The following is a 22,607-nucleotide window of genomic DNA, read 5'->3' as shown; positions in this document are numbered from 1 at the left end:
TAGAAAGGGCTAAATCTCCAGTACAGTAAAGAATCTGTAGAAACATTCCTTTAAACTGGACTTTGAGTACCTTGCTACTGATGATTGAGTATGGGAGAGGATAACATTCTTATTTTCTCCTTGTGTTTTGGGTGGTGGGCAGTAGGTTTTGAAAGTGACTCCTTCACACTCACTTGGGAGTTTCAGAAAATATGTACTTTCTATGTACAGTTTGTTTCTAAATCTTTTATTTTTGTCCTTTTTGTGAAAATATGGACTGATTAGAAAACACTTTTTTATTAGTGTTAAGAAAAACATGTTACTACACATTTTATATCTTAGGCTTTTAACAGCATTATGGCAGGGCTTTACTATTTTAAAGAGCTCTTAGAAGTTCAAAAAGACTACCCTGTGAAAAATGGGAGAAGTGGCCAGGCATGGTGGCTCACGCCTAAAATCCCAGCACTTTGGGAGGCTGAGTTGGGTGGATCATCTGAGGTCAGGTGTTTGAGACCAGCTTGGGCAACATGGTGAAGCCCCATCTCTACTAAAAATATAAAAAAATAGCTGGGTGTGGTGGCAGGCACCTGTAATCCCAGCTTCTGGGGAGGCTGAGGCATGGGAATTGCTTGAACCAGGGAAGTGGAGGTGGCAGTGAGCCGAGATCACGCCATCCCACTCCAACCTGGGTAACAGAGTGAGACTCCGTCTCAAAGAAATAAAACCTCAATGAGCTTGTTAAGCAAACAGAAACCAACACTTACCTGCAATTAGAAGTTAACCAGAAGCTTTCAAAAACATATTACCTGACAAGGAAGTCAAGAAAAAGAGGAAAATTATGTATGTGATCCCTAATAGTAAAATCTATCAAAACTAAGGTACAATTAGAAATAGAGACATTTTCTAAATTAAATTCAAGGCTGCCAGATTAAAAGGACAATATCAATATAATACAATCTCTTTTCCATTAATGTTTAAAACTTGTCCTACACTGACCTATAAATTTGTCCCACTGATGAAATGGAATCTGAAAATCGGGATACAGATACTGTGGGAAGAATGATAAAATTGAACTTAATTGTAGCAACAGTCTAGTCTCTGGACCAGGCCCAAGAAAACAAAACAGAAGCATACTCAAGTAGGATTAACAATTCATTTAGCAAGGGATGAGAAGGCCTATTGTAATTGAGTGGTTTTCAGTCTCTGGAGTACATGGAATCACCCAGAAGCTTATGCACACCCATCCTTTTCAGATATTCTGATTTGTTAGACCTGAGCCAAGGCCCAATTCTGATATTTTTGCTTGTTAATTTGCTGATATATGCAAAGACCAAAGACTAAGAACAATTGCTTGAACATAGTGACAACCTCTACCTGGAATAGGCCAAATCCTAATTACCCTGATTCCTACCCCAACAGTTCCCAGACTGGTGTACTACAAAGCCTTGTGAAAGCTCCTTGAAAAAAAAAACAACAAAAAAAACACAATCATAGCCATATAAATTCATTGTTCTGAGAAGTCCTGTTGAATTTACCAAGCATTTCTCAAACTTATTTATTAATTTGTTACCTCTATTACATGTATTTATTACATTTTTAACCTAGTAACTGTTAATAACCCCAAACTTATAGAAACAATGCCCCAAGGATGTCCTGTGATGCTACTGTTATCCTGTTGGAAATGTACAGAACAGTCAAAACATGTACTTTATTTATTTATTTATTTATTTATTTATTTATTTATTTATTTTTCAGAGGGTGTCTTGTTCTGTCACCCAGGCTGGAATGCAGCGGCACAATCTCAGCTCATGCAACCTCCAACTCCTAGGTTCAGGTGATTCTCCTGCCTTAGCCTCCTGAGGAGCTGGGACTACAGGTATGTGCCACCACACCTGGCTAACTTTTTGTATTTTTAGGAGAGACAAAGTTTTACCATGTAGGCTGGTCTCAAACTCTTGACCTCAAATGATCCAGCCACCTCGGTTCCCAAAGTGCCGGTATTACAGGCATGCGCCATCATGCCCAGCCTTCTAGAAGGCATTTAAAGGCACTTCCTAAGGCACAATCAACAGACTTGCCAAAAGTCAGTGGCAAGATCTGTAGACTCAGACCCGCCTTCAAATTCCAACTCCCTGCAACCCAAAGCCGATCAATTGTCCTACCAAAATAACATCAAATAGCAATTAGCACGTGGTCCTCGAATTCTCCAGATCAGCTCCAAAAAGATATATACTATTAACAGTGGAAATATTGAGAACTGAAATCTTTAACAGATAACATTGATCAAAAGCATTCCCATGGGTAAATGATTATATATAAAATATGTTTCACACCAACGAAAGTCTATAATTTCAGACTGATCTGATGACAAATTTACTTATTTTTAAATGCATAATTATGTCAAATAAATGCCATTACAAAGACCTGAATACAGTCTCTGAGTGTAAGGTCCTCCCCATCTTCTCCTCCATTTCACATTTGATTATACACATATTTGAGAGAACATCACTCATTATTTGTTTTAGGAGTATTATCAGATATTATCCAATACTTTGAATATTATCAAAAGTAATTGATTGGAAGTCAATGGCACTATTTATACTAAAAGAGTAGGATCCTCATCAGTAGATAGAGGCATATAAGCATAGTCATATTATATCTATGAAGTGTCAATATCAGGCGGCAGCTCCAAAGCCAAAGCGGTGGTTGGATGGAAAGTAGAATTTTAATTGGCAAAGGAGGCAGATAGAGAGAAATGCAGATTCAATAATAATGTGAAGACCATGAAGGCCTGTGGCTATAAAGAATGTTGAGCCATAGAGTCCATCAGAGATAGTAAAGGGGGCCTGGAAATATTCGGAGACTTGTAGAAGGGTAAAGTAAATACCTAAGGTAGTTGAGATGGATAGTCCTTGAAGTATTTGTTTTTTGACTACCTTCTATCAGGATGTGTACAACCTTGAAAGTTTCTTGAGGGCAAGAATCAAGACTTTTACAGCTTCTAGCATGCCTCTGTGTACCCAACAGGTCCTCAATAAATAATTTGTTACCCTACTTTGTCATAAAATATAGGACATACTTAGCTGTACAGCACGATGTCATTTGATCACACCCAATCTATGAGTGGAGAATAATAGCACCGAATCTGTTTAAAAACAACACTCCCCTTCCCCTTTTCACCTTCACAGTATTTTCGTTTGGTTTCTAGTAATGTTGGTTCTATCCATGTTTTTAGATAATAGCACAAACTGTGTCACGCCTAAGCAAAATTATACCAAGAATTTTATGGGGGAAAAGCTAATGCACTGCTCTTCATTTTCATTAAGATTTTAGATGTTTGGAAATATAAATTCAGATATTGGACAGTGAGGGTTTCATTTTGGAGGTTGGAGATTGAACCTCCTTTGTTGGGGTAAGACTGATAGACTCCTTTGGCTACTTGTGTATCAGGGTGGGAAGAATATACAAGTTTACCAAATCTTACAAATTCTCACAGTGCTTAGTTTTGTGACTGTACAAAAACTGGCATTGTTTTTCCTAGGTCTCAGTGGAGAAATGTAAGCTGTGAGTTTAGCATCCTGTTTACTGTGTTTTGGCCAGCGTTTTGCAAGCTTTTGTGGAGACAATTATATTACTTTCCTTATCCTGTTTGTAACATATATGTACATCAATATGCTTCCTTGTGTTTTACTATGGTAAAATTCTATCTTGCATATAGAGAAATAAGTCTATTAGAGTGAATTAAAGGAAATCTTTAGTCTGAGGTGGCAGCCTTGTCTAATGGGCCGTATGTTTAAGCCTTGTAAATACATCACACTAGAGCCCAGCGTAGTGGCGTGTGCCTGTAATTGCAGCCACTTGGGAGGCTGGGGCAGGAGGATTGCTTGAACCTAGGAGTTTCAGACCAGCCTGGGCTACATAATGAGACCCCATCTCAGTCAATCAACCCATCAATCATTTACACTAAAAAGACCAACATCTTTCTGGCTCTTTTAGAATGTTTTTCCCAGACATTCTAACAAATGTCTGGATGTCTAAAACAATGAAAAGGGTTTATGACATGGTTACAGCAGTTGTCAGGGGAAAATCATGGACAAATTGCAAATCTATACCAGTTGTGAACTATGACTGCAGTTGAAATCCGACATTATTTTTGTAGTCTTTTTGGGTGTATCTGTGTTTAATAATAACTTGTTTGCAAATTTAGAGGGCTGTACCTATGATTTCTTAGAGACGTTGACCTTGAGGGGCTCACAGTTTAATGGAAGAGAGAACTAGAAACCAAGAATTCAATGCAAAGAGTGAGGTTCTGCAGTACAGGGTGTATACAGGGTGCAGAGAAGTGCTGGGGCACCATGTTCTGACCTCATCTTCTACTGCTCTAGACTTCCCAAGTTCCATTTCCTGAACCTACCTGTTTTTTTCTACCATCTAGACCTCTCTCTGTAGGCACCATTCTCTCTCTTTGCAAACCTTTTCCACACCTTATGTTTCTGGTGAAGTTGTTTCTTCAAAAGCTTCTTGAAGCCTGTCTCTAGCTCATCCAAGTAATTGTTTTGTCTACATCTCTGCTCTTTCTTTATAAATGATTACAGTCAATTCTTATTATTTGCAGTAGTAATATTCTATAAAGTTGCCTGGAACACTGAATTAATCAAATACTAAGCCCTTGTTTCCAAGGTAAATATGTACATATGTACATATCTCACTTAGGTTATAATCTTAATCCTAAAAACCACTCATCCTGATAGATTGAATTTTTTCTTTCCAAAGAGTAAGGGAGGTACAGAAGTGTTAAGTGATTTGCCTGAGGTCTCTCCACTAACAGGTGCCAGTGTTAAGATTCAGACCCCGTCCAACTGGCCCCAGAGCCACATCATCTTGCACCACACTACACTACCTGCTACAGTCTCTGTCCTCGGGTCATCTTTGAATGAGAGCTGAAACAAGAAGACCGAGGGTCACCTTATTTGACCTTAGCTTGGGACGTGTGCAAGGAGTGACACAATTTTCACTACTATGTGTATATCCATGAATCACCTTGAAAGCTCCACAGGGATTAATTTGGGGACTACAAAGACATTTCAGCAAGTAAGCAAATTTGCAAATGTGGGATCCACAAATAATGAGGGTCAACTGTATTTGTAAGTGATTGCTAGGGTCTGTTTCATGGTAATCCCTTCCCGCAAGAGTGTGGAACATTTCGTTAGCTTCTTTGATAGTTCATGTGTTTATTAAGTACCTACTATAAACCAGATTTTGCTTTAATTTGTGGTGAACGACCTAGAGATTACGTTCTGCCCTGCGGATTTTATATTAGAGTAAGAAAAACAGATAACTAAGTCTGGAGCTCAGGGGTGAGGCCCAGGTTGCAATTATAAATTCACTTGACCAAGGTGAAATCTGGTGTGCCCCCTCCTACTTCACATCCCCAGAGATACTTCTCAAACATTTCTGTTCTATTCTTGTGTATAAACTCTTCCTTTTGAGCCTCTCTCCGTTGAAGCATGTCAATCTATACTTGTCCTTTGTTGATTTTGAGGCCACTTGCCCAGGTAACTGGCAGGATATTGAAGAAGAATCATACTGACCTGGTTCTGCTACCTAACAGCTGAGTTACTTTGGTCAAGCTCTTGGACTTCTAGGCCTGTTTCCCAATTTCAACAGTGGTGATATGATGTGTTAGGCCCTGGTGGGTTGCAAGGAAGAGGCACACACATATCACCTTGGATGATGAGGGCCCAATGTTCACTTGGATGTAAATTCATCTCAACAGTGATATTGTCTCTGGCCCTAGTACTTTCAAAACCTCACAGAATATTAATTTAGCAGTATTTAGGATAGGGTTTGAACTCTGAGGACCTGTAGTGTGGTTATTTTTTCATATGGCTGTTTTCCATGCTAGACCATGAGTTCCATAAAGGCAGGGTCTACATTTCGTTCTTTCTATCCTAAGCACTCAGTTCAGTGACTGACACATAGTAATAGAGGCACAAATGTTTCAAAAGTTGAGGAATTTTCAACTCTTACTGAAAGAATAGGAAGATATAAAGGCTTCTCAGAGAAGGTATTATTTAATACCTTCCCTTTTTTTTTTTTTTTTTTTTTTTTTTTGAGATGAAGTCTCGCTCTGTTGCCAAAGATGGAGTGCAATGGTGTGATCTCAGCTCACTGCAGCCTCTGCTTCCCAGGTTTGAACAATTCTTCTGCCTCACTCTACTGAGTAGCTGGGATTACAGACATCTGCCACCATGACCAGCTATTTCTTGTAATTTTATTAAAGACGAGATTTCACCAAGTTGGCAAAGCTAGTCTCAAACTACTGACCTCAGGTGATCTGCCCGCCTTGGCCTCCCAAAGTGCTGGGATTACAGGCATGAGCCACCATGCATGGCCTAATTAAGCTGACACTTTAAGGATGAATAGAAATTTTTTCCAGGTGAATAAAACCTTGAGATATTATTCCAAGCAGAGACCAGTAGGTGCAAAGACACAGGGATATAGTGATGTTGAAGTTACCAAAAACTGCTAGATTAAAAAAACAAAAAGGAAACTATCAAACTCAAAAATTAAAATTAAAAATCAACTAAAATAAAAAGTATGAATGGGCTTGGCCAGAGGTCACATCGCAATTGAGTTAGCTATGACTGTAGACACTCAGTAATGGATGGAAATTTAGGGAAAAAGCATAACATTCTCAGGTTATTGGCAGAGTATCTAGAACAATTTACAAATACAGGCATTGAATTCTGGGAATGATTACATTGTGGTGATATCATTTCCTTCTCTGCGTATGAAGCATATATGTATTGCACGTTTTTCAAGGTGCTGAAAATCAGACTCTTCTCGAGGAGCTCATGAGCAATCAAGGGAGATGGATGGGTGAGCAACTGATTATCATGTGACAAGCGAGGTAATAGAGACATGACTAAGATGCTACCTAAACAAGAAGAAAGGAATTATTCATAATATATTGAATACCGGGGAAAGATTTCTCAAATGAAGTCGACTGGGTATGATGGCTCCCACTTGTAATGTCGACACTTTGGGAGGCGGAAGTGGGAGGATCCAGGAGGATCTAGGAGTTCAAGACAAGCCTGGTCAACAGAGCAAGACTCTGCCTGTCTCTAGATTTGAAGAAGAAAAAAAAAATTAAACGAAGTGATATTTGAGCAGTCTGGAGCACCATACAAATATAGGACAGACTGAAGAAATGTATCCAGCTTAATTTGAGTCAATATTTTTTGAAATTTTATGTTGCAAAAATAGTACATATTCACTCTTTTGAAACTAGAAAGAATTGATAGGCAAGGAGGGCTGTCTACAAAGCACTCCACAGATCCACCATACTGAGACAATGCTTAATGCTTTGATGGATTTATTGTATACTTTCTATGCATATACGTGTATTATACACATCCATGTGCATGGTTAAATAGAAAGATTTCTCCTTGGTGTTCTGTTTATCCATTTATTGTTTAGAAGTAAATCCCCAAAGAGCACATTTGCTTTGCCCAGGGGAGTCTTTTGCTACATACTGCTGTACATAATGGAAACTAAAAATGGGGCTAACTATTCAGCCTTGTGACCTTGTGGTGATTCAAATAGAGGCTTCATCAAAGGCAGATCCAGAAATGAACTTGGCATGTGTAGGTGGTTTTCCTTGGCATTATTGTTTGTAAGAGTATGATAGTGATAACTTCAGTGTCCACCAACAGGGAATTGGTCAAGTTAACGGTGAATACTGTGCAGTTGTAAAGAAGAATGAGAAAGACCTCTGTACTCATGTAGAAAAACTCACATATATAGTGTGGGTGTTATAAAAGGAACAAGGAATGGCATCATATGAATGGTATGCTACTTTTTGTGCTGAGAGAGAAGAGTAGAATAAGAATATACATGTGTATTTGCAAAGATAAAATCTGAAATGATATATAAGAAACAAATTAAAATTGTTTGGCTGTGGAAGGAGAATAAGACTGTGAATGGGATTTTGCCACATACATTCATAGATAGTTATATTTAAAAATTTTCTGAACGATGTATTTGTACAGATGACCCTTTTAAAAATAAGTGAATGAGGAAATGAAGTAGGATTATGAGAAAGAGATAGGAACAAAGGATCTAAGGGGCTGCCCATCTTTTTGGTACCCAGTGAATATTAATACATAACAATAGCAGCAAAAATTGGAAGAGTAGCCCCAGGAGGGTAGGGAGTCAGCCTTTCCTTTGTCTTTTCCTCAATTTCATATGTTAAAAAAAAACTGAGAACAAGAAAACAATTTGAAATAAAAATGTCTCCAGATCTCTTAAAAGGAAGATGGGGCAGTGTTATGTAGCGCACTTCCCAAAAATGGGCTGATTTACATCACGAGGCAGGGATTCTAACCTACACGGGAAACATATAGGAGAAAAAATAAGAAAAAGAAAAGAGATTTAAATACAAACACATGAAAATAGCAATTCTCCCTCATTAGATAGGAAATGATCCCTTTTGTAATTGTTTGGATGACAAATATTAAGAAAAATCTTTCATTTGCCACTCAAAACATTCTAGTTTGTTGCTTTTTATATGTTTTTATGCATATAAACCTTTTTAAAAGTAGAATCATAATACTTTTGTCACATACTATATTTTGGGCATATTTCTGTGGCAGTCAATATATTCTGGCATCATCATTTTTAACAGCTGGATGTATATTAAGTTAATCATTGCCAGCCCAGAGGTGAATTTTCTTATATATACATTTTAATGGACTTGAGCAAACATTTTTGGACTGAATTCATAGGAGAATTTCTGGAGGAAAATAATTTTTAGGGTTTTTCATTGAAATTTTCAAATTATCCTCCAGGAAAATTGACTCAGATTATACTCCCACTAACAAGGACAGAGCTCCAGGTTCCCCCTTCCGTTTGTCATCTTTCCTGCCTTTATACAGAAAATCTCACGGTTTTCATGATATTTTTTTGATTTCTAGTGCTTTTGAATCTTTCTATATGCCATTGGCCATTTTTATTCTTGTGAGAAGTGCCAGTTTCGCCATTGCCCATTATTAGTTGAAATTCACTTGTTTTTCTTTTAATAATTTTAAAGATTTCTTTATAGACTAAGGATACAAACCTTTTACCTGTCATTGAGGTTACAAAAACTTTCTCCCATTAAGTAATTTGTCATTTCATTTTTTCTTCCTTTATTTCCCTTCCCTTTTGTTTCCTCTCCTTTCTTTTCTTTTCCTTCTTTCTTTCTTTCTGCATTCTTTCTCCTTCTTCCTTCCTTGCCATTCTTACTTTGCTTTTTCCTCCCTTTTTCCCTCTTTCTCTCCCTTTCTTTCTTTCCTTATCTTTCCTCTGTCTTTCTCTTTCTTTCTCTTTCTTTCCCTCTCTCTTTCATCCTTTCCTTTCTCTTTCTTTGTTCCCTTTCTCCCTTCCTCCTTCCTTCCTTCCTCCCTTTTCTTCTATCTTTCATTTCTTTCTTTCTTTCACTAGCCAAACTCCAAAGTCACTTTTCACTTAATTTTTATCCTGCCAAATTTGAAAGCCTTTTAACTGAGGGATTTCAGGGTAAACAGGAGCAGGAGAAAATGTAATTATCTGAGTTTCGCTCTGTCACCCAGGCTGGAGTGCAGTGCCATAATCATAGCTACTGCAGCCTCGAACTCCTGCGATCAAGCAATTTTCCCACCTCAGCCTGCAAAGTAGCTAGGACTACAGCTGTGTGCCACCAGGCCCAGCTAATTTTTAAAATTTTTTGTGGAGACGTGAATTCGCTATGCTGCCCAGGTTAATCTTGAACTCCTGACTTCAAGTAATCCTCCCACCTTAGTTTGCCAAAGTGCTGGGATTACAGGCATGAACTTCTGCTCCTGGTCGAGAGTTTAGTTTTGATTGCTAGTGGTGTTCTTGGTATCTTTTCATATTTGAGGCTTTGGGGCTAAAGCTGAAGTATTGCGCTCACCATCCAAGGTTTACAGGACTTTTGTTCAATGTTGAACAGATGGAACTGTTTAGTCCTGCATCTTTGCAGGTATACAAAATGTGCCTACCAGGAATCTGCTTTATATCCATGGAAAGCAAGAAATAATACAGTAAAACTTTGCCTGGCTACAGGCTTTGAAAGAATGGCGTATTCTGGGTTAATTCTATTAAATTGGAAGTATGAAGGTGAAAAAAACTCAAATTTCCTGTTGAATGCAATTTGGAAATATAGCCAGTGATTCCACTTTTCTTCTCTAGTAAGGTTGGACATTCCAATCTACTTGGTGTTTTATGATAGAACTGCTAGTGTGCCTGAGTCTCACATTGTGAAGATACATTTTTCAAACTTGAGGTGTAAGAGGACGTAAATGGTTTTGCATGAGATCAGGCTGGATGAGAACTGACACTTGTAAATATATATTTTAGACTAAATCTCTGATTGCCACTTGTTTTCTAATTGAACTCATAAAAATAAAACACGTTGGATGGAGGGTGGGAGTAGGAAGGAGATTTATGTCTTTTAATTGCATGTCATTGTTGTATAACAAGGCAGAACATATGGTATCCCTGGCTTGGACCTACAGAAGGAAACATATTTTTCTGCCTGCCGTATGCCAGAGGTTCTTGAACACCTGGAGGGACTACTGCAGCACAGACTGCTGAGCCCTACTCCAGAGTTTCCGATTCACCAGGCCCAGGGTGGGACCTGAAAATGTGCACTTATAAAAAGATCTCAGGTGCTGCTGGTGCTGCTAGTGCATAGACTACATTTTGAGAATCACTCTTGTCTATTAACTGTAAACTGTAGAATTCTAGAAAAAAACTTAGTTTGGTCTGGGATAAGAAGCACACAGGTTATGGAGAAAATCATGAAAGATTCAACCCTTGATCCCAGCCTAGTGTGGAATTCAGGCAACAAGCAGTACACAGTGACATAATTCTCGGTTTTCATGATTGCAAATCATAGCCAAGTATCAAGTGAGAAATTCAGTTTCATTCGCAAGGCTTAGAGAGGTCAGGTGATCTAGAATACTGGGACTTGTATTTCTCTTAAACAAGTAGAGAGTTTTAACTGCTTATTAAATTGAAAGCTTTGTGTTCTTACTTATTTTGTGTTTTATTTTATTTTATTTCTTTTGAGATGGAGTCTTGCTCTGTTGCCCAGGCTGAAGTGCAGGGGCATGAGCTTGGCTCACTGCAACCTCCGTCTCCTGGGTTCAGGTAATTCTTCTGCCTCAGCCGACCAAATAGCTGGGATTACAGGCACCCACCACCACGCCTGGCTAGTTTTTGTATTTTTAGTACAGACAGGGTTTCATCATGTTGGCCATGTTGGTCTTGAACTCCTGACCTCAGGCGATCCACCCACCTCGGCCTCCCAAAGTGATGGCATTACAGGCGTGAACCACCGCACCTGGCCAAAAAGCTTTGTGTTTTTAAAGATATTAGGCATGCTTATCATTTAAAAAAAAAAAAAACTCTTCGTAATGTAGAATAAGAGAAACGTTCTTCCAAAAAAGAGAAATCATTGTGATTATTTTGTCTTATTGGAATGTTGGATACTATAGTCTACTTCCTTAATCATCAAGCATGCTATGAATTTTCCATTTTTATAGGATCTGTATCTCAGTTAAGGTGATACTGGTAATTCTTGTACTCCATTTGAAGATGAAAAATATAGTCCAAAATCATAGACTTTGCATAGAAGCTGGATAATGAAGACAGCTCTGGAGGAACGCATAGATACACACACAGACACACATATATATAAAGTATACACATGTATACATTTTTAAGTTTATTTTTTACAGTTTTAAAGCTTTTAAAGCAAAACCCAGACCCTTGCCTCTCCCAGAGTGGGCGGCCCCTCCCCTCCTTCTGAGTAGAGCGGGGAAAGCGGTTGATTGGGCAGCTTTCCTTGTGATGCCACAGGTCCCTCTGGACACCCTGCTGCCTGGCCATGCTTCCTTTCCCTTTCATCTTTCTCACTGACCAATGGGCTTGGAGCATTAAGGCCACGCCCCTCTTCTGAGTTCTAGTGGGGCCCTGGTTACGCCTCCTCTGGCTCAGTTGCACAGCGGCCTGGTAGGTGACTGGAAGCATTCAGCCGTGCTCACTGGGATTTCGCTGATGTGACCCCAACCCCGCCTCCCTCCGCACCCCAGGATGTCAGAAAAAACACGACAGGGAAAATTCACCACAGCCAAGAAAAAGGTAAAATGCACCAGGTCATAGCCCCCAACCCAACCACAGATCCTCTCCGATGACAAGACCATTGCCAGAGCCCATACTATTCCTCAGGCATACCGGAATGGGACCCCCAACACCAGTGACTCTGGGCTCCCCCCACCAAATTCTTGTCAGTCAGCCCCACCCCTTCAGCAAGCAGCCCAATCCCTGCCCTTGCCGATCTTTACCCCAGGGTGACTTTGGGCGGGTGACACCGGGGGCACCTCGCTCCATACTCGGCCCTCACCTCCTGCTGCCCCAAGCCTGACCTTCCTGGGCTCATTGGGCTTGCGTCTCCCAGGACCTGGGTACCCCAGCCCCAGGCCCCACCGTTGCCAGTCATCCTTGGGTGACTTTTGGCTGGTGATTCCCGGGGCTCCCTACTGCGGACTCTGCCCTCCCCTCCTGCTGCCCCAACCTCCACCTCCCTGGGCTCCTTCGGCTGGTGTCTCCAAGGACCTGGGTCCAAACCCTGTGTTTCCCTCCCCCATCATGGAGTGGCGACTCAGGCATCGCGCTGCTGTGATCCCCTCCCCTGGGAGGAATGGAATGTAGTGATGTCACAGTCCTCCTAGGAACTGCCATTACTGCTGCAAGACCAGCCGTTGATCTTACAACCCAGTCCCCTAAGTTTTCTTACCCCATTTCCGGATCCTCTGGTCACAGCACAAATTTCCAGTTGGAAGGGGAATGGGGACTATGGGACCCAGGAACAAGAGGTTTCAGGCTGCCTTACTCCCTTCACAGAAACACTGACAGTGGGAAAAGCCTGCACTTCCCCTGTGTGCTCAAAACCTTGACAGTATCCCTGGGTGGCCATGGGAGAACGGGTTTGGTTTGGTTTTCTCCCAGGCTTCTACTTTGCAGAGAGACTTTAACATTCTTTTCTGAGTTCTCCACGGTTCTGGGACCAGACCGCCCTTCAGTCACTGGTCTCTGAAGTGAGATTTGCTCATCTTCAGTGGAATAGATCTTGGGAAGCTGAACTAGATAGCTTGACTCTTCCTCATATCATCTCAACCTGGGGTACTTTGAGTGCCACAGGATGAATGCGGGACATCTTTCTGAAGCATCAGTTTCCCTTGATTCTCTTCAGATCAAACATTAATGTCCTTAGGGATGACAGTCACATAGGTTTCTAAGCATATACCAGACTTCTCTCTGAAATCAGGCTTGGGTTGTCCTCTTTCTGAAAAATTCCCAGATTTAACAGAAAAGCTGCCTTCTGTCATGAGGACACATTGATATGAAAGTGTGAGAGGTACTGGTGCACTTCTTCACACTAACGGACATGTGAGGATGTATGACTCTAAACCCCATGGCATACAGTTCCTGCCTCCTTCATGTTTACTGTTCTAACTCCGCCCCTGGTTTTGGTCCCTGGCAGATGCTGATTCATGGCAAAACCCCAGAGCTTGGAGTCAGAAGACGGAGCTTAAGTTCCAGTATTAACTATTTCGTTTCTTTTTTCTAGCCATGATATCAATCCCTCTCAGTCACTAAAGGATTGTGACAACACCTTGTACAGTTGGTGGTGGCATTAAATCAGATGGTGTAGAAAAGTATTTTGTCAAAACTGTGAAGGAGGGTGTGGCTGTAGGGGCTGATAGTTCTCATGAGTGTCACTGCTCTTCTTTCCCACAGTTAAAAGAATATTGGCAGAGGAAGAGCCCTGGCGTTCCAGCAGGAGCTAACAGGAAAAAGAAAATCAATGGCAGTAGCCCTGACACCGCCACTTCTGGTGGTTACCGCTCACCTGGGGATGTGAGTCTTGGCTGGCCAGGCTCCTGGGGACAGAGGGCCTAAGGGGCAGTAGAGGAAAACTGTTAAGATTGTGGATGGACTGTTGGGCACTGGTTAAGAATTCTGGGTTTGAATCCTGCCTCTCCATCTGCTAATGATTGATTAGGGATTCATTAAGATATGATTTAGGGCAAGTTGCTTGAGGTCTTCGGGTCTCTCTTTTCACATCTGTATAATAGAGGTGGGATTTTTAAACATCTATTTGTGAAGTTTAAATGAGATTTGTTATTGTTGTTTTTCTGAGACTCCTTAGTACATGGCCTGCTGTAAACACCCAGGACACCCACGAAATGGTCATTGCTGCTTGAGTTTTCTCACTCCCAGTCTCAAGGGGAAGCCAGGCCAATGAGAAGAGTCACTTGCCATCAGGCTGTCCCTTTAGGAGTCACTGAAAGTGCCCCAGGTTGGGATGGTGGGGAGATAAAAACCATGAGAGAAGTTGGCACAAAGGAGTTATGGGATAACTGGTCCAAGATAGGCAGAAAAGAAATGTTTGTCAGTTGATGGGGAAGAAAGGAAGTCAGAGGGCTTAGACACTGAGGGGGACAGAACATCTCCATGTGCACTCTCATCTCTTGTAGTCAGCAACAGGTGTCTACGGGGAGGGCCCTGTGTCATCTACTAACCTGAAAGATCTGCAGGTAAGAGGCCCTGGGCCGAGATTCAGTGACCCTGCAGGCCAGCCCTCCAACCTCCTCCCACAGCAGGGGCTGGTTGCCCCTCTCCCAGCTGAGACAGCCCAGACACACCCCTCCCCAGCCCTAATGAGTGTTCTCTCTACCCCTCCCCGCAATCCTCCAACTCCTCCTCTCTGCATGCACCTCAGAGCCAGTACCAAGAACTAGCAGGAGCCCCGGACTCAAAGCTCCGCAATAATCAGTCAACCCAGTGAAAACATCCATTCACTGGGAAGAGTCCAGTGGCGTCCTCTGATTCCACGCTGCCAAACCTGGACTCGTTTCCCCTTGAGGCCCTGAAGAAAGGGTCTAGGGGCCCCTGGTGCCAAGGGTAAATGGGGAGCTGGGGCACCCAGGCCTCACCTGGATGGACCCCAGAGCACAGACCGTGCAGCATGGCTCTTCTGCACTGCCCTCTTTGCTGACTCTCTCTTCTCCAGACACCCCTGCTCGACTCCTTGCCACACATGCCCTGGGGTTGTTGCCTCTCAGGGAAGCACTAGCCTGGCTGTTTGTCAGGGGCCTGTATTTCTGCCCTGACTCAGTCCCTAATTTGCTTTTTGAGTCTGGACAAGCCTTCTCTCCTCCTTGGGCTCCTGTTTCTGGACGAGGTAGAGAGTGTCAAAGGTCTCTGTTCGCTCTGGGAGTCCGAGATTTAAAGGCCCCTAGAATGGAAACCTCAGGGCCAAGGGCTCCTGTCTGTCCTTTTCTGTCTTCTATCTCTGCTGTGAAGAACCATACCTGGCCTGTAGGTGCTCAGCAGATGTTTGTTGAATGAACGCACCTTTCTAAATCACAAGCTGGCAGAACGGGGGGGCCTTTCTCAAACTCTGTCTCTAGAGGTTCAGCCCCTATCACCAGGGCCCTTTTACCCTGTACTTTGGGCAGGTTCACACATTGAAGGAGGAGAAGAAGCGTGAGATACATCGGGTACAGAAGCTTGGGAGGAGCTTGTTCAAACTCAAACACCAGAGGGGTAAGATGGGGCTGGTGTGACCTGGGAGCAGGACCGGCATCAGAGGGCTATGGGGGTGGCTTAGAATGCCCCAGGGAGGTGGGTGGATGGAAGGGCTTTGAGGCAGAGGGAGAGAGGTGTGCCAGGAGACTGCAAGCCTTGTCATCTGCTTGAGCCTGGGTGTCCCCATCAGCAAAGAGGGAGGAGTGCCCATTGTCAGCCACCCACAGTGCTCTCCATTGAAAGTGGCTTGGAAGATTGGCTACCATCTGGGTGCGAGGAATCCTTAGCAGTGAGGCCAAGTTTGGGAAGCCTGAGAGGAGGAGCTCTGCACCAATGGGAGGATTTTTTTTTTTTTTTTTTTTTTGAGAATCCAGAGACCCTTATTGTCTGCTTCCTTTCTCAGCTGAACCCCAGGCCCCAGATTCCCCGGGAGGGCCCTCTGAGGTGGAGCAGCTACAAGATGAGACCAAACACCTAAGGAAGGAGCTGGAGAGTCTGGGAAGACAGCTCCAGGCCGAGGTGGAAAACAATCAGATGTTGAGTCTCCTGAACAGGAGACAGGAGGAGAGGATACGTGAGCAGGAGGAGAGGATACATGAGCAGGAGGAGAGGATACATGAGCAGGAGGAGAGGATACGTGAGCAGGAGGAGAGGCTATCTGGGCAGGAGGAGAGGATACATGAGCAGGAGGAGAAGCTACATGAGCAGGAGGAGAGGCTATCTGGGCAGGAGGAGAGGATACATGAGCAGGAGGAGAGGATACGGGAGCAGGAGTGGCTGCCAGAGCAGGAGAGGCTGCTGGAGGAGGTGAAAAAGCTGTTGGAACAGGAGAGACGGGAGGAGGAGGAGGAGAAGCTGCTAGAGCATGAGAGGCTGCTGAACCAGGTAGAGAAGCTGCTGGAAGAGGAGAGGCTGCGGGAGCAGGATGAGAGGCTGCGGGAGGAGGAGAGGCTTCCAGAGCAGGAGAGGCTGTTGGAGCAGGTGGAGAAGCTATTGGAACAGGAGAGGTGGCAGGAGGAACAGGAGAGGCTGCTGGACCAGGGGAGGCTGCTGGACCAGGTGGAGGAACTGTTGGAACAGGAGAGGTTGCGGGAGCAGGATGAGAGACTGTGGGAGCAGGAGAGGCTGCTGGAGCAGGTGGAGAAGCTTTTGGAACGGGACAGGCAACAGGAGGAGCAGAAGAGGCTGCTGGAGGAGGAGCAGCTGCTGGACCAAGTGGAGGAGCTGCTGGAACAGGAGAGGCTGCGGGAGCAGGATCAGAGGCTGTGGGAGCAGGAGACACTGCGGGAGCTGGAGAGGCTGCGGGAGCTGGAGAGGATGCTGGAGCTGGGGTGGGAAGCCCTCTACGAGCAGCAGGCGGAGCCACACAGTAGCTTCGAGGAGCCGGTGGGTTGCCCCACCTGGGGAGCCTGCCCTCTTCCCTAGCCCTCCAGGCCTTTGTTTCCCCACCTGTAAAATGGGGCATTGTAGCCCTCACATGAAATGGTACTTCTAAAGGCACCTGTGAGCCAGAGCCCTGCTCTGATGGCTGTGGGAGAGAGGGGATGATTTTTCTAACCTGCCTCCACCCTTCCTGGTGCCATGGCAGGCAGACACCAAGTTCTGGGGTCTCCAGCTATAGCGGGTGGCCAATGATTGCTTCTCTCTGTCCAGAACAATGAGAACAAGAGCGCACTGCAGTTGGAGCCTCAAGTAAAGGAGCTGAAGACGCTGGGCGAGCTGAAAGACACGGTAACCTCTGACCCATCCAAGAAGGGCTGGGAGGCGGGCACCAGCCTCTGGGGAAGGGAGGCGCCAGGCCAGAGGCAGCTGCAACCTGGGGGCAGGTGACCCCAGCACTCTCCAGGGCAGTGCTATTGCTGTTTCTTGCATCTTTCCCTCTGACTTTTAGAGGTGGGGAGCCCTGGGCTCCCCCCAGGTCTGGATATCATCGTCCCAGGTAGAGCCATGGAGCCCCCCAGTCACAGGGGAAGAGACAGTGGTATAAGAGGCTCCTTATGTCGGGTGTGGTGGCTGACGCCTGTAGTCCCACCACTTTGGGAGGCTGAGGCAGGAGAATCACTGGAGGTCAGGAGTTTGAGACCAGCCTGGTTGACATGGCAAAACCTCATCTCTACTAAAATTTCAAAAAAAAAACCAATTACCTAGGCCTGGTGGTGCATGCCTGTCATCCCAGCTACTCAGGAGGCTGAGATACGAGAATCATTTGAGCCTGGGAGGTAGAGGTTGCAGTGAGCTGAGATTGCACCACTGGACTCCAGCCTGGGACACAGAGTGACACTGTCTCAAAACAAAACAAAACGCAAAAACCAAAAAGACTCCTTAGACTCAAACTGGTTTCCGGACTCGGTTCTACTGGTTATCATTCAACTACTTTGTATTTCTAAGTTTTTCTTTTTTTTTTTTTTTGAGACGCAGTCTCGCTCTGTCGCCCAGACTGGAGTGCAGTGGCTGGATCTCAGCTCACTGCAAGCTCCGCCTCCCGGGTTCACGCCATTCTCCTACCTCAGCCTCCCGAGTAGCTGGGACTACAGGCGCCCGCCAACTCGCCCGGCTAGTTTTTTGTATTTTTCAATAGAGACGGGTTTTCAATAGAGACGTATTAGCCAGGATGGTCTCGATCTCCTGACCTTGTGACCCGCCCATCTCGGCCTCCCAAAGTGCTGGGATTACAGGCTTGAGCCACCGCGCCTGGCAAAGTCTCTGTTTCTTTAACTTCAAAAGGAAGTTAGCGTTTTCCTTGCAGAGGTGCTGAGGATTAAATGAGATAATACGTGGAAACATTAGGCATGTAGTACACTTAGCAGATGCTGGTTGGCTCCCCCTGTTTTCCACTAGTCTGTGGTCTACAGTTTAAATGACAGGGAAAAGTGTGTGAGATTTGAGGCTGGGGAAGGATGCATTGGGTTCCAGGCAAGGGAGGCAGGCTCTGAGGCCTGGAGCAAGGGACCAGGGGCCTGGGCAGGCCACAGAGCCCCACAGTGCCGTTGCTACCCTATTCATGGGCCAGGAATCTGGAAGCCACCTAGTAAACGCCCTCATGCCCAGGATCTTCCTGCAGGTGGAGCTGAAGAGCCAAGAGGCTCAGAGTCTGCAGCAGCAGGGAGACCAGTACCTGTGTCACCTGCAGCAGTATGTGGTCGCTTAGCAGCAGCTGACCTCTGAGGAGGAGGTGCTGCACAGGCAGTTACTGCTGCAGACCCAGCTCCTGGACCAGCTGCAGCAGCAGAAAGCTCAAGGCAAAGTGGTAGCTAAGATGGCCCACCAAAAGTTGCAGGAGACCCCGGGGAGGGAGCTGCTGAGGACAGGGCCCCGAGAGGGACAACCTGGCAACCTCCGTGCCTTCTCACCCTCTTTCCTGGCCTCTTAGGAGCACCTGGAAGCTACCAGCCAGCAGAAACAGCAGCTAAAGCCAGGTTGAGCCTCATGGCTCTCCCTGGGGAAGGTACGGGAGACCACTCGGAGGAAGAGGCGAGAGCCCCAGGAGGAAAGGGGGACTGTTAGCAGCATAGGATTGAGGAGTTGGAAGACACCTTTAACACAGCTGGTCATTATGCCGACCGGGTGTCCGCGCTAAGTTCGGTATCAATATGGTGACCTCCTGGGAGCAGGAGGCCATCAGGTTGCCTAAAGACGGGAGAACTGGCCCAGGTCAGAAAGGGACCAGGTCAGGACTCCGGCACCAATCGGTAGTGGGACTGTGCCTGGGCAGTATAGCAAGATCTTGGTTCTTAAAAGTAATAATACAGAACAGCTCATTCCCCTCTGGGAAGGGGCTGGCTCAGGGCTACACAGTGAGGGTGGGGGCAGAGGTGGACCCCCACTTCCCTTGTTGGGTTGTCTGAGGACCCCTCTGGCCACCCCCTAGAGGAGATGGAGGAGGGCATCTGGACAGAGGGGGAAGAGGCACCTCGGCCCATGCAGGACATCCCAGAGGACCGGGAGAGCCGGGAGGTCAGGTGAGCCTGACTTTCCCTGCCCCTACTTTGTCACCTTCGTCGCTGGTCCCTCCCAGATCCCCTTATGTTCTTGGTTTCCCTGCCTTCTGATTTCTGTGGACTTTCACTCCTTCCGGGAGCCAGTGGTCAAACACCATTTCACTGTGACCAACAGGTGCACACTCTGAGCCCCAAGGGAAGGGGCTGTGCTCCACCTCCCTGCCCCGGTTGTTCTGCGTATGTCCCTACAAGAATACTCATCTCTTGCCTTCAGGTGGCATTTTTCAACGATGCTGGAGCCAATGCCCAGGAATAGCAAAGGGTGTGCTGCCAGCCCCTGGCTCACCCAATGGCTTCATCTCAGAGGACCCCAGGGACTGGGGGTGAGTCTATGTGTGGGGAGACCCACCGAGCCCTGCATGGGGCCATCTCTGCGGGGGTGGGGGTGGGGGTGAACTTGGGCGCCAACACCAGCATGGCAGCTAAGCACCCCTCCCTCCAGGTGAACCTGCTGGAGCTGCAGGGACAGGTGTTGTGGCTTGTGGGCGACCACAATGAGGGGCATGACAAATTCCTGACCACTGCCCAGAGCCCTGCTGATCAGCCCGCTCTAGGAGCCCCAATCCCCCAGGAGCTTGGGTGTGCTGACAAGCAGGGTGGTGGGTAGAGCGCTCAGGCGGGGTGGGCGGGCAGGAGCAGGGGAGGCTCGCACTGACCTCAGATCCCCTCCTCCCTCTGTCTGAAGATCTTCGTGGCTGAGCCTCACTGACAGCGTGGAGCCTGCACCAGGAGAGGCCAGAGAGGGTTCTCCCCACCACAACCCCACGGCACAGCAGATCGTGCAGCTGCTTCCTCTAACGCAGGACTCTCCAGGAGCACCGAGGCTTGGGCAGCAACCCCTGCATGCCATTCTTTACACCGTGCCGAGATCAGGGAGATAAACATCACCATCATCTAAGAGCTGGTCAAGAAATTTAAAAACAAACGAAAAAAGTTTAGGGGTTAATCTCCTACACAATTCATTTACTTCATTTGAATGTTAGAGCCCCTCATGTTTATTTGTGTTTCTAACTTAAATTTATTTGTAGAAAGTTAAAGGAGAGTGGGTCTTTCCCTCATGTTCACTCTGTATTTTGACAGTTCAAATCACTTCACTTTTACCTGACACATATAAATGACTAGGAATGACCTTCAGATAGTGTTTAGCATCTGTAACCTATCTGACAATAATGTGTTCATAAGGGACCTCTGGATTAAATCACATACCGGCATATTTAAGCTGAATGTCAGTCTGAAAAATAAAAGTGCTATATTAACTGAAATACCACTCTTTGTGTAGGAATTTTGTCATATGTTTAAGAAAAAGCTAAAAAGAATGGAAATTCTATGACAATAACTGTAGTCTTTCTTCAAAATGCATGCAGTTGTTTGCAATACCTCATTCAGCCAAGTATTTGTTCTCTTCCTCATTCAGTATAAGGCAGCTTTCAATTTGCTTAGAAGGCGACATTAGAAGGTTAGAGTTCAGCAGAAGCAGCATTTTAAAATGTGAGTTCAAACTGAATAAATGTGAATTTCTGTAGGAAGTAAAGAATCAAAATATCAATTTAAAGACTGCAATATATCATAATTATTTTTAAACGATTTGATTAAACCTGATAGGTTTCCCTGAAATGAAAAAAATCAGTTCTAAAACCAAAGCTGAGTTTTATAAAACATGAAAATGTAAATCAGCCCTATCCATAATACTTTCTCTAAAACTTTATCTTACACTTTCAAATAACTATTCAAAAACATAACTGCTATAATATCTTGAAATAAGTTAAAACATTTTAAAATATGAACACTGTAATGTAAAACCAAGAATCTAGGGGAAGGAAAAGTAGAGACAGAAATGCCAATTCCAGTCCAAAGCTTTATTTGCCAAGTTTTCTTAGAATGACTTTTACCAACTTACGACTTCTTGTAAACAGAATGTATAATGGAAATACTGACTTTTGTCTAAAGTGGCATTATTGACTTCTGTGATGCTACTATAGTGTAATAAATTATGAAATTGTTGCAAGGTGCTGTTTTTGCCTTAAATTTTTGTGTGTCTTGAAAACTATAGTATTAAAGGTATTGAGACTGTGCAAATGTTGGGCATGCTTGTCATGAGATAATCGGTTTTTATTCTCACAAAATTGTAACTATGTAAGTGTGTTTATTAAAAGAACATAAACTAAAAAAGTTATAGGAATTAAAAGTTGTCGGATGGAAAAGTTATGGGATAAAAAATATGGTGGAAAAATTGTGGCAAAAAGTCCAAAAAAAGTAAAAAAAAAAGTTGCCTGAAAAGTTTTTTTAAAAAGTTATGAGAAAGAAGTTATGGGAAAAAGTCATGGGATAAAAATAAATAAAAGCAGGCCCCTGTCAGCATAAGCCTGGAGAAGTGGGTCTGGAGTCTCCACCCCCACCATGTCCCTACAACGCCTTCCCAGTCACTTTTTACCATTAGGTAGCAACACCAGACCCCTGTCTAATGAAGAGAGAAAAACAGACCCTTTACCACCTTGACCAAGGCTGAGTCCTTACATTTCTGGATGATGATGTTATTTAAGAGCCAGAGGTTGATGGAGTTGGTTTGTTTGGAGGAGGTGCGATGGCCTCCTTACTCTCACCGAGGCAACTTTTCTCTCGGGGTGCTCCCATCTTCTTACTCAGAGAGGCATCTGAGGTGGGACAGTGGAGCTAACTGTAGACCAGGCAAGGGCACAGGCTGTGAGGGGTGACCCGCCCTTCCCCCATGTACATTCTGTATCTAACATTCTGTATGTATCGTACCTAGCGGAGGTTGCAGCTGGCATATGAAGAAGAGGTTCTGATAGTTATTTGCAGCTGGGAAACTTATTTATTGCTAGCATAGGAGCGAGGAAGGAGGCGGGGATGGAGTCATGGCTCCCTGGTGATGGGACTCCTGTTTTCTTTGCTTTTTATTTGGGAATAAATGGATTTAGCTACACTGCTCAGCCTGGTATGTTCCCGATTCCCTCAGTGGGTCCTGCAGTT

General features: G+C 44.6%; 2 protein-coding genes and 1 pseudogene across 3 annotated transcripts; all 3 read left to right on the top strand.

The window, feature by feature from the left end:
• The first annotated feature begins 11,741 nt into the window (after window positions 1-11,741).
• Window positions 11,742-17,463, top strand: LOC139364387 (golgin subfamily A member 6-like protein 4). Of its 2 annotated transcripts, XM_071100752.1 has the most exons (6): window positions 11,742-12,168; window positions 13,828-13,947; window positions 14,568-14,627; window positions 15,552-15,639; window positions 16,025-17,007; window positions 17,275-17,463. In XM_071100752.1, exons 1-6 carry the CDS (start codon window positions 12,121-12,123, stop codon window positions 17,449-17,451), a joined length of 1,476 nt encoding a protein of 491 aa, XP_070956853.1. In that variant the 5' UTR covers window positions 11,742-12,120; the 3' UTR covers window positions 17,452-17,463. The 2 variants fall into 2 exon arrangements, with proteins under 2 accessions (XP_070956853.1, XP_070956854.1); XM_071100753.1 differs by lacking the exon at window positions 14,568-14,627.
• Window positions 12,163-12,924, top strand: LOC139364392 (uncharacterized; annotated as a pseudogene).
• Window positions 17,464-17,484: 21 nt separating the features above from the next.
• On the top strand, window positions 17,485-22,017 carry LOC139364394 (putative golgin subfamily A member 8D). The gene is made up of 4 exons (XM_071100769.1): window positions 17,485-19,066; window positions 19,490-19,580; window positions 19,834-19,942; window positions 20,305-22,017. Exons 1-4 carry the CDS (start codon window positions 19,048-19,050, stop codon window positions 20,326-20,328), a joined length of 243 nt encoding a protein of 80 aa, XP_070956870.1. The 5' UTR covers window positions 17,485-19,047; the 3' UTR covers window positions 20,329-22,017.
• The last annotated feature ends 590 nt before the right edge of the window (window positions 22,018-22,607 follow it).

Source organism: Macaca nemestrina, chromosome 7, assembly GCF_043159975.1.
Source record: "Macaca nemestrina isolate mMacNem1 chromosome 7, mMacNem.hap1, whole genome shotgun sequence".
Taxonomy (NCBI): domain Eukaryota; kingdom Metazoa; phylum Chordata; class Mammalia; order Primates; family Cercopithecidae; genus Macaca; species Macaca nemestrina.
Note: the sequence above shows the minus strand (reverse complement) of the source record. Positions and strands in the feature narration are given on the sequence as shown.

Bases quoted from the DNA above. Each gene is read 5' to 3' on its own strand.
- LOC139364387 (XM_071100752.1), top strand. From the start codon at position 12,121: ATGTCAGAAAAAACACGACAGGGAAAATTCACCACAGCCAAGAAAAAG. The intron at 12,169-13,827 runs GTAAAATGCACC...TCTTTCCCACAG, and splicing joins TCACCACAGCCAAGAAAAAG to TTAAAAGAATATTGGCAGAG. The intron at 17,008-17,274 runs GTGGGTTGCCCC...CTCTCTGTCCAG, and splicing joins ACAGTAGCTTCGAGGAGCCG to AACAATGAGAACAAGAGCGC.
- LOC139364394 (XM_071100769.1), top strand. The intron at 19,581-19,833 runs GTGAGCCTGACT...TCTTGCCTTCAG, and splicing joins CGGGAGAGCCGGGAGGTCAG to GTGGCATTTTTCAACGATGC. The intron at 19,943-20,304 runs GTGAGTCTATGT...CTCTGTCTGAAG, and splicing joins GAGGACCCCAGGGACTGGGG to ATCTTCGTGGCTGAGCCTCA.